This window comes from Aricia agestis, chromosome 14, assembly GCF_905147365.1.
Source record: "Aricia agestis chromosome 14, ilAriAges1.1, whole genome shotgun sequence".
Classification (NCBI taxonomy): domain Eukaryota; kingdom Metazoa; phylum Arthropoda; class Insecta; order Lepidoptera; family Lycaenidae; genus Aricia; species Aricia agestis.
The window spans coordinates 7,415,476-7,426,632 of record NC_056419.1 but is presented as its reverse complement, the minus strand read 5'-3'; the positions used below and the strand labels follow the sequence as shown (position 1 = coordinate 7,426,632).

The 11,157-nt window shown below is 38.8% G+C and overlaps 1 protein-coding gene across 1 annotated transcript in view; it reads right to left on the bottom strand.

Moving 5' to 3' along the window:
* Window positions 1-7,892: 7,892 nt before the first annotated feature.
* LOC121733731 overlaps window positions 7,893-11,157 on the bottom strand; it is a 140,043-nt gene continuing 136,778 nt past the window's right edge. The window contains exon 4 of the mRNA XM_042124084.1: window positions 7,893-10,570. Within this exon, the coding sequence (XP_041980018.1) occupies window positions 10,511-10,570 (60 nt within the window). The 3' untranslated portion in view covers window positions 7,893-10,510. The remainder of the gene's footprint in view (window positions 10,571-11,157) is intronic.

Here is an 11,157-nt window from a genome sequence, read left to right as displayed (position 1 = left end):
GTAAACACTTCGTGCGCGAGTACAACTAGTATTTGTCCGATTTTTTGGTAATTTTTGCCCGATATCAATAATGGCAACTTAAATAATAATTAATAAACTTAAAATAAATTAAATAGTTTTATTAAAATCAAGGAGGCTCCTATATAAAAAAAAAATTGTCTCTATTTACTATAATACATAGAGACAAAATAGGCAAAAATTATTTTTTTTATATAATTAAAAAAAAAAATCATTTTTGATATCAATATAATATATAATATAACAGGACGCTCACTTATAACATCTTAGTTTATCGATATCCTCGACAAATATCAACAGAGTGTCCCATCACTATAGACCGCCATGTTTAGTTGGCGCCGGCCACACTTTTTTGTAGTTATGTCGCTTCCATCTGCTTCCTTATTCATTGGTCAAATCACTCAAAACCGTCAAAGTTTTTGATAATCCTTCTTCTTTGACGTAGCTAGAGCGTGAGATAATCGCCAGCCCTCTAAAGGGGCCCATTCACGGCAGGCCGCCTTGCCGTCCGCCGGCTTAAGTAGGATGGTGAATGGTGTCGCAGCCTGCATGGCCGGCCGGCATCGACATTGTTCACTATCCTACATAAGCCGGCGGACGGCAAGGCAGCCTGCCGTGAATGGGCCCCTTTAAGACATTTTTAAAAGTAGGGTAAATTATATAAACCCCAGTCAGTTTTCAGTAGTGGAACACTTTAAACTTTGATCGTAAAAACAAAAGTTTGTGGTTTTTATACGACGTAAATAATAATGGAATTAATATTGAGGAGCATTCACGTTACAATAAAATTTTCATGGTGTACAATACTTATTACATTTTTTGATAAATCTCGTAGCGTTCAGCCTGCGTTTGTAATGTAAGCGGAAAAAATGTGATTATTTACGACATCACATTAGAAACCCCAAAAATAACAGTATTTCTCCACTATTTAATGAATGTTATTATACTTATAAACCTTCGTCTTTAATCACTTTATTTAAAGATAACCGCATCAATATCCGTTGCGTAGTTTTAAAGATTAAAGGAAACAAAGGGATGTGAGGCAAAAAAAGCGACTTTGTTTTAAACTATGTAGTGATAACAATCTATTACGTATGTTTTGTACATTTTTAATAACCTTTTATCTCATTTAAAGGTTTTTTCATGTCTGTCCAATAATTGGTATGTAAAAGTGCTGATAAACACTTATTGGACAAGCTACTAGATGAAATAATACTGATTATGAGAGTACTATTCATTACGAAAGTTAATTTGCAGCTGACTTGTGTTTTCTAAATACTTCAAGAACCTAATTGTTGCCGTTAGTTGTATGGAATGAATTAAGGGAACGCAATTTCTTGGTCTTGTAGAATGCTACTTTGCGTTACACAAGGGCTGATATTTAAACAACGCGTTAAGTTTTTTTCGTTTCCATAAACCTTTTTCATAAAGCTACCCTTTTCGTTTATGTTTTATTAGGAAATCCCTGGATTTTGTAGTACGTTACTTTATTTTTTGTTTCCAAAGTAGGCAAATGGCAAGCCTTTAGTTTATATTTCATGAAATCCCTCGACTTTCTGTATAATGATTTAAATTAAACAAATCCCATAAAATGTTTGATACCCACCAGTATAATCCAAACTCAATAACATATTGTGCCTGTACATGTGGGATCTATTTCACATCCTAAAACTAGATCTATTTCACATCCGTAACTCCATTGCGTCAAGTCCGTTTATCGAGTAGATAGCGTACATTTTCCCTGGATAAAAAGTACTATTTTTCTTTCCCGAGACTCAAAGTGTCTCCATACCAAATTTGTGCAAAATCTGTTCAGTGGTTTGGGTGTGAAGAAGTAATTGACAGACAAACAGACGAACAGACTTTCATACTTATAAAGTTGTTACATGTTACAATAATACTGTGTAATATTGGTAAGAATTTTATTTTTTTTAAGTCATTTTTTGTAATATTATATTTAATTAATTTTGTAATAAATAATAACATTATTTGTGAAAACATTTTTTTATAATGTTTTCTACTTATAATACCTATTTTCAATCAAACTTTGCTAGTCCAATATTTGGTTTTAGGTGTCCAACTATTTAAATTCTGTCCCTCGACTGTGTTTTATTTACCATTTAGTTTTTACCAAAAATAAATATAAACTGAAAAGCCATGGCATTTTTATGTTTGCATATCTTAAGTTAGATGATATTTTATGAACACAAACATAATATCTATTTCTATTTCATACAAGGTATTTAATTTTAGAGTTATATCTGTATAAAAAACCTTAGCTGTCCAATGACTAGACGTGCTTTTACGGTATTTTCTTTTAAGGGTTTCATAATAGATGGGCCCGCGAGGGTCAGACCTTCCTTCGTTTCGTAAAGCTGAAAGTTGTGTTTGTGACCTTTACAGAGGTAAGAACGACCAGCAACTGCCAACTATGGAGTTTCAGTCGCGGTTACTTTAGGAGGTATCCAGATCTGAAGGTCTACCTGACCTCCGAGAAAGAGTAATGCTCAATTTCATGAGCGAAGAAAGGTCTGTCTCTCGCAGGCTCTTGGTTTATAAAGGCTTTATACAAGGTGTAACAAAAATAAGTGATAATACTTTAGGGTGTGTATGTGTTCCTTATAGCCAGTTCACTGTGAAAGTAGCAGCGCTGAAAGACCAATTTTTTTTTCACTTTTGTATGGGGAAACTCGTGACGCTCGGGCCCTTGCCCATACAAAAGTGAAAAAAAAATTTGGTCTTTCAGCGCTGCTACTTTCACAGTGAACTCTCTACAAGGAACAGATACACACCCTGAAGTATTATCACTTATTTTTGTTACACCCTGTATAAAGGCATATTTATAAGGGGCCTCTTTTTATAACTCAACTTTCAAATAATTGAATTTTTTTGCTGATATGCACTACTTTAAAGCCCGTCACAGACTTAGCTATAATATATATTAATATTTTTATAGCTAGGCATATTACTATATATTTTCTATACTAATTTTCGCGTGACCGCACACTCAGCTATAATAAGTACTTATATATTTCTTGTAGCTACTAAAATATATATTATAGTACGGTATATTAATATATTATATTGTAACAAAATACTGTAACGCCCACCTCTGGGGTCAAATCGCGCTCGCTACGGGAAAATGTCCAGAACAAAACTAGAAAATTAGCCTCTGTAATAAAACAAACTGCGGATCGGTTGGCGTCTCCGTCGACATCGCCAACAGAAGCGGCTGCCACAGCGTCTACACTTTTGGCAATAAAACGGACAAAGCACCTGTACCCAAAGCCGGCTTCACCGACTCAATCAAGAGAGGCATCGCTCATCACGGAAGGCGAAACAGCTGAAGGAACATCCACCCTCGACGTTGAATGGGAGGAAGGAGGTTTTAATCCCCTCATCTTATGGTATTGGACTCAGAAGAGGACGCCGAAGCCAACACTACAAGCAAACTCAGGTAGGGTGAGTATGATGTACCTGAGCCCCGCGCGAGGTATAGAAATGGACCTCGCCACAAAAAAGGCCAATAAAATCTTCCAGCAAGGAAAGGAGGCGCTCGAACAGGCCGGGAATATGAAGAGGGAGTTAAGGGCAACAGCACATAACTCCCTACAAAGTCTATACGAGGCGTTCCTGTGCATATTGGACTCGAGAGTACGTCACAAGTGCAGCCTTGAAAAAGAGCGGTCTCGCCATGCACAGGAGCTCCACCGTATAGAACAAGCTCACCAAAAGCAGTTACAAGCTATGAGCAAAAATTGGGAGTCACGGCTAAATGCCGCCACTGAAGGGATCTGTGACACGCTGAAAGAGGCTAAAGACATTCGTAACTGGCTAGGATACGAGACAAATGAGCCCTTCAACACCATAGCGCGTCTCGAATCTCAAATAGCAATGTTACAAAAGAACATCAAGGATCTGGGACAAGCCAGCTGTAATCGTCAGGCAGACAAAGAAGTAGCACCTAAACTTGATAAGATGGAGGCAAACCTGACCAACCTGGCGACAAAAATAGGATCCATGGCGACCCAGATCCAAACTCTCCATAGTCGGGTAGAAGACCTAGCCCAAACCAAGGAGACAGTGGAAGAAACTCCCAAAAATGATGACATAGGGCCGGCGCTGGAGCAACTCAAGAAGCTGGATGAAAAGATAAACAGCCTCATAGTGCTGAACAAGGAGGCCATAGACCGCCCAACAAAACAACAGTCACCCAATAGCTTCGCGAGACACCTCCAACCGATTACAGAGGGCCTCAAGACTGTCTCATCAGAGATAAAAGAGTTGCGTGAAAAAGAAGCACCCATACCACTACCGGTGCTCAACCTGCAACAAGACATTGCAATGGCAGAGGTCAGAGACAGCCTGGCCAAAATCGAAAAAGAGGTGTCTGGGAAAGCTGCTGTTCAACACAAAGCAGTTCCTCACACGTATTCGCAGGTACTAAGAAAGCCCTCTCCTCCTAAAGCCGCAAACCACACTGGGGACCTCAAAACAACTGGGGCAAAAGTAGACAGAGTCCGGAAAGCCCGGAACCAAAAAATTGTTATCAGCTGTGCAAGCAGAGAAGATTTGAATCTGGTCCGAGACAAAGTCAAAGTCAGAGAAGGTCTAACGGTACAGGAACCAAAATCGAACAACCCGATGGTCTGCATCCATAATGTCTTGCACTCACACTCGAATAAGGAGATCGAAGACCTCTTAATTGCGCAAAATAAACACCTTCTAAAGGACATCGACCTTTCAAGGGAAACAGTCACAGTAAGATACAGAAAACGAGCACGCAACCCTCATGAATCACACCCGGTCATAGAACTTTCCCCTAAACTTTATGGTCGGTTTATGCAGGTGGAAAAAGTCCATCTGGGCTTCGGGCGCAGCACCATCGTGGATCAATCACCGTTGGTTCAGTGCACACGATGCCTGGGATATGGCCATACAAAGACCCTCTGCAAAGCAGAGGAATCCGCTTGCGGGTACTGCAGCAGTAACCATTCCGGGCGCGAATGCCCGGAGAAAAACAAGGGCAAACCACCCACATGCATAAATTGCAAAAAAGTGAAAAAGGGAGGAGAAGACCTGGCACACACTGCATTCAGCGAAGAATGCCAGGAGCGGCAAAAGTGGGACAGGATAGCGAGGTCGCGAGTATCTTACTGCTAAGGGCAACGAAGAGAAAAAAGGGTCAAAAAATTATAATAGAAAAGAAGGGCAGAAAAGTTCGCTCAACATCATCCAGGCGAACCTCCAACGCTCCAAACTGGCAACAGCCGAACTGTTTAAGGAGGCACAGGAAAGAGAAACGTCAATTGCACTTGTCCAAGAACCATACGTTGGGAACACAGGTGTAATGAAGGATCACCCAGGCATGCAAATAATCCAGTGTACCTTGAATCGCCAAAAGCCGGTGAAGGCCGCAATAATTATCTTCGGTGACTTTGTGGAAATCACCCACGACTCTCAATTGGTTACCGAAAATATTGCAGCCATCACAATTAAAGCTGGAAACAACTGAACTGAAAACTAACAAGAAAAGGATATGGACGAACAGTCCATAGACGGCCCCAATTTTATAAAAAAATAAATATATATATATATATATATATATATATATATATATATATATATATATATATATATATATATATATATATATATATATATATATATATATATATATATATATATATATATATTTATTTTTTTATAAAATTGGGGCCGTATATATATATATATACGCTACATTAACGAATAAAGTTTATAATGGTCTAGCTAGTAGCTAGGTACCATTTAAACATGATGTTAAGATCTAGAGATCTAGTCCAAAGAGTAAATAAACTACGTAACAATCTAGTCTAGATAATTCTTATTTTTCTTCCATATTGGACCAACTTATTTATTTTATTACTTTCTAGAATTTAATTTCTTATCTTCTTTCTTGTTTAAAATTCATGAATTTATAGCTAATAATAATGTTAATATGCATAGTTACTACCATTACTGAAGTTAAACAACATCGAATATGAAAATTAGATAATATTAAAATCAATCATCGAAATCAGATGGAAGAAACTTCAGTTTCTTGATTACTTTTGCTAGGTTTCTCTGCAGGAAGGAAAATTCAGGTTAAAAAATACACAATACGTTACATCTGGCTGAGGCATTTATTAACATTTATTTTTGTTTTTCATTTTTTATCTTAATACAACATATATAGTAATTAACAATACATAATAAATAGTCCAAAAGTATATTACGCCTACAAAATAGCGTAGTCGTTATAAGATTATCGACGTAAGAGTTCCTCACACACGCCTCGCGTAGAGGGAACTCAAGTATGACACCGGTAGGAATGTTCTAGTGGATAGTGAGTCGTGAAAAAGTTTTGGAGTACGTCAAGCAGGCTCGGGGTCCGATCCCACCCCTACGGGTTAGGGGTAGTTCTCGAAGGGTATATAAGAATCCGGTCGGTTAGCCAAAACTTTTATAAATTGTCGGAAGATAACATCTTACATCGTATATCTAAATCGTCTAAAAGTAGTTAGCATTTTGTGCGGTTATAAATGATAAGTTTTGTTTGTTTGGCAAACATAACATTATGAGAAAATATAAGTTCTCTATCTAGTGGTAATCGAACGTATATAAGTATCTACAAAAATAGTTTAGTATTTTTAAACAATGGTGGAAAATGCTCGACCAAATTATATTTGCCGTTGACGCGGCACGCAGGCATACATTTCTACCGACGGTAGAATGTTGTAGGTGGAATTTCACGAAAAACAAGAAGGTACAACTACAAGGGTGTCTAAAAATATTGTTCTTCAATAGTCGTGTTTATGCATGTGTTAGAAAATTTGAGCGTATATTATTTGTTATATTTACTACTAAATCGTGGATTATATCATCCGGAACCCGAAAGGCCGTAAGATAATTAAGACATTAAAAGTTCAACTTTGGAATAATCCAATAAAGTTAAAAAAATCACACGATTTAGGACTATATTGTTGAATCGATAGTCAAATGCTTGATTTTCAGCTTTATTGCATAATCGCATAGTTAACAGTTCTTACTGTCTATCTGTGTATCTCAATTTCTATCGGGCCTCCGGATTACGGACAACGTAGTCCAAGTTTTTATACCCGCATCTTCCAAATTTCAATAACTGTTATGTATATGTCGCAGCCGACTGGTTTAAATAGCCGTTCAATCAAACAGCTAGCCCTTTGACTGAACAACGCCATTCAATCACACGGATACGTCGTTTAGCCGACTTGTTGACTACAACGTTCAAGACTAAAGCTAGACGACGCTTAGCCAACTGTTTTTTTTTGTTTTGGCGGGGGGCTGCGCCCCCCGAGCCCCCCTTTTATTTGACGGTGGTCGCCGGCTGCTGCCGCAGCACGCTCGCTGCGCTCGCTCGGCTCCCTCTGTATTTGTGGTCTAAGTTCTAACCTAACCAACTTTTGGACTTTCTGGATTGTGTTTGTTTTTGTTCCCCCTTTCGGGGGAGGCTACGTCCATCCATTTCATAATCCCGTGATTTCTCCTCGAATATTTGGTGAAATTTTAATTCACTCGTATGTGCCTCCACAATTTTTGTCTCTTTAATAACACTTGTAACTTTTATTAACTACTTTCTTTCCAAAAAACAACCACAAACACCAACAAACACCTGCTAGTTGACGCCATATTGTAAATAAAACGCACCTAGCGCCGCAGCGGTGCGCGCTGAACTACTTCAATTAGACGGCGGCTTTTGAATCAGTTGTAGTGTTGAACGTTTTGAGCGACTAAAATATTCAATATAAAAGCTAGGCGTGTGATTGAATGGCGTTGTTCAGTCAAAGGGCTAGCTGTTTAATTGAACGGCTATTTAAACCAGTCGGCTGCGACATATACAACACTTTGTAACAAAGGTAATGGTAACAAACATGCTTAAGTAACTTTATTGCAATACCTGCTCTTAAAAAAGTAACATTTTACCAGCACTAAAACTTTTCGAGATAGTGAAATAACGATTAAGCTTGAAAATTATACAGGGTAGAATCGCCTGCTTTACCGTCTTCATAAAAAAGTAAACTACACACTTAAGACGTATCTATTAACAATATCCTATGTACATAAAATTGACCAAAATTGCTAACCGTTTCAAACAATATGTAAAAGATGATAGGTAAAGCTAGATGAAACGATAGGTACATTTCGTAGGTCCAGTCGAACCGACAAGCACAGTAACGATAGCCCGCTCGCACGCCCATAGCGACCACATAGAGTACATAGTCTATTATCGAGATCATAATTTGCATCTTAACCTATAATAATATTAAAAATATCACAATAAATTGCTGTGCACATACGAAACAGGCAAATTTTGAGTGCAATTACATTAATGTATTTATTAGCAATAATTTTATTCTAACAAATCATATACATCGAGGATGATACGAGATAAACTACGTACATCGAGTGAGTCGAATCTTATTCGTAACATTTGTAACGATTTTAAACGAAACGTACAAACTATAAATAAGCGTAATATCTTAAAATTGTGCTTTTGTGGTTGATTGTAGGTACTAAAGAATCCATTGGCATATACTCGATTATAATTTATTATAATAAAACAAATATTTCTTTACTAAGAAGTGTTATAATATTTTAGGCATTTTTAAGATTCTAACAAGAACTTAAAACTTGTAACAAAAACTTAAAGTCATGCGCTTTTAAATAATCTAAACTCAACGCGATGGCATCTCGTATGTATCGATATACCAAAGCAACGGTTTTTGGAATTTCTAAAAGTAAATACCGCAAAGACTGATGGCTCAAGAACTAACGTTCTATCAGACTATGACGGTATTAACTTTACTAATTTTATTCACTACGACCATTTCGACTACTTTCTGCTGACTGTTAATAATCTTATGGAAAAGTCGCTTTGATATTCCTCCTCGAGCATACGGAGACCCATCGGCCAAAACTGTACTTCGCATCGTATCTTCACTATTCATAATAATATATTTCTTACCGCGGCCCCGTTCTAAACCGGCCGATATACCTTAGACTCTAAATAGACATCGATTTTTATTTAAAAATAAGTTTTATTCAATATGTACTATAACTCACAAAAATATGGTGCCGACACACGGTCTCTACAACGAATTCGAGGTGCAATATTACAAACGTAGTATTATAATTTGATAAACATATAACTACTCCGCTATATATCTATTAAACGACTAATATCAACAAATCTTATCGTATCGTATATTTGTATATTATAAGTCACATAAACTACTCAAAATTACATCGTATATAATATGTTGACGTAAATAGATTAACGCTTTATACTCGAGTATGCTACTAGTAAATATATTTCCGATACGAAATATAGTTTCGTCGGTGAGTCGTTCTAATAATACGTGAATCGGTAACTAGCTCTGATACTCAATCAATGAAACTCGTCCTTCGCGGTATAAATAACGGAACCGCGGTATATGCCAATGACTTTCTTCAAATAATAGGGAATGGAAGAGAACATAATATCTAAAGCTAACACTAAAACTAACTCGATCGATCGACAAACAGCATGACTAACGAAGAGACGTAGTAACTTATCAATGTAATCTATAGGAACTAATTTTGATGACTAGAATCGTTTAGAATTCAGACTTCTCGGGCAAATAATAATAAAGTGTACTTTCAGTCGAACCTCGTGCTAGTAAACAGAACTCTCCTCCTCGGTTATATAAACACTTAGCGAATACCTAATCGAAGTTTAACGGAATAAATAGGATTTACTGTTTAAACGAACGTAGCTGCCCGACATAGACGGCTCCTAGTTTTCCTTGTATATAATAGTAATTAGCACTTTATTGAGTATAACATTAAACCTTAAGAAGTCGGCGTCGCTTTCGAACGATCGGAGCGTATCCAAAACGGACGCCGAGAGCCAAAAATAGGCCGAGTAATGAGATAATAAAATAAATAATTAAATAAATTACGAGTATGTACAAAAATTATCGATTCTTATCTATTTTACAACCTTCGCAATGAGGAATGCAACGCGTAAGTAAACACTAGAGTGAACTCGACTGACATCGATTAGTTCGGTAAACGAAGTACTATTTAAATCTATATTTATGTATATGTATTCTCTACCGACTAACAATGTCGACTACCAGTCTCACATTTTAGTTTTAGGGGTGCTACAAGTGAAACGGCGGAGCACATTTCGACTGCGAAGGATATTCGGACGAACCCGGGCGGTCGGCACCGGCGACTCGCACTACCTACACTCGTTGGCCGCACCACTTGATATGTTTACGTTCATTGCTTTCTGTGGGTTGCGCCCGAATACAATGTTCATCGCAGGTGTTCGGCCGAGAGCACAGGGTCGGGTCACGTGTCAGTCTAATTGTATATCCGTGCGGGTCGGGATCGTCGGGCGGCCGGCGCCGGGGCGCGGGTCGCGGGTCGCGGGGGCGGGGCCGGCTTAGCGGCCGCGCGCCCACCGCAGCAGCGCGTCGGCCAACACGTCCAGGTGGGCTTTCGTCTGAAACAGTTTGTTATACGTTAGTATTTATGATTTTCGATATGTGAAGTATTGTGTGCAACGCAGCGTAGCTAGGTGCTACATGCTACGAACCGTAGCTAAGTGCTACGCGAAATAGACATGGTGTCGTAGCCAAGTGCTACGCGGCGTCGGCAAGACGTATTGTAGCCAAGTGCTACGCGGCGTAGACAAAACGTGTCGTAGCCAAGTGCTACGCGTTGTAGACATGGTGTCGTAGCCAAGTGCTACGCGGCGTCGGCAAGACGTATTGTAGCCAAGTGCTACGCGGCGTAGACAAAACGTGTCGTAGCCAAGTGCTACGCGTTGTAGACATGGTGTTGTAGCCAAGTGCTACGCGGCGTCGGCAAGACGTATTGTAGCCAAGTGCTACGCGGCGTAGACAAAACGTGTCGTAGCCAAGTGCTACACGGTGTTGACAAGACGCGTCGTAGCCAAGTGCTACGCGGTGTTGACAAGACGTGTCGTAGCCAAGTGCTACGCGGTGTTGTCAGTCTCGTAAGACATGTCGTTGCCTAGTGGTACGCGGCGTAGTCTGATGCTATGTAGCGTTGCCTGCGCGGCTTATA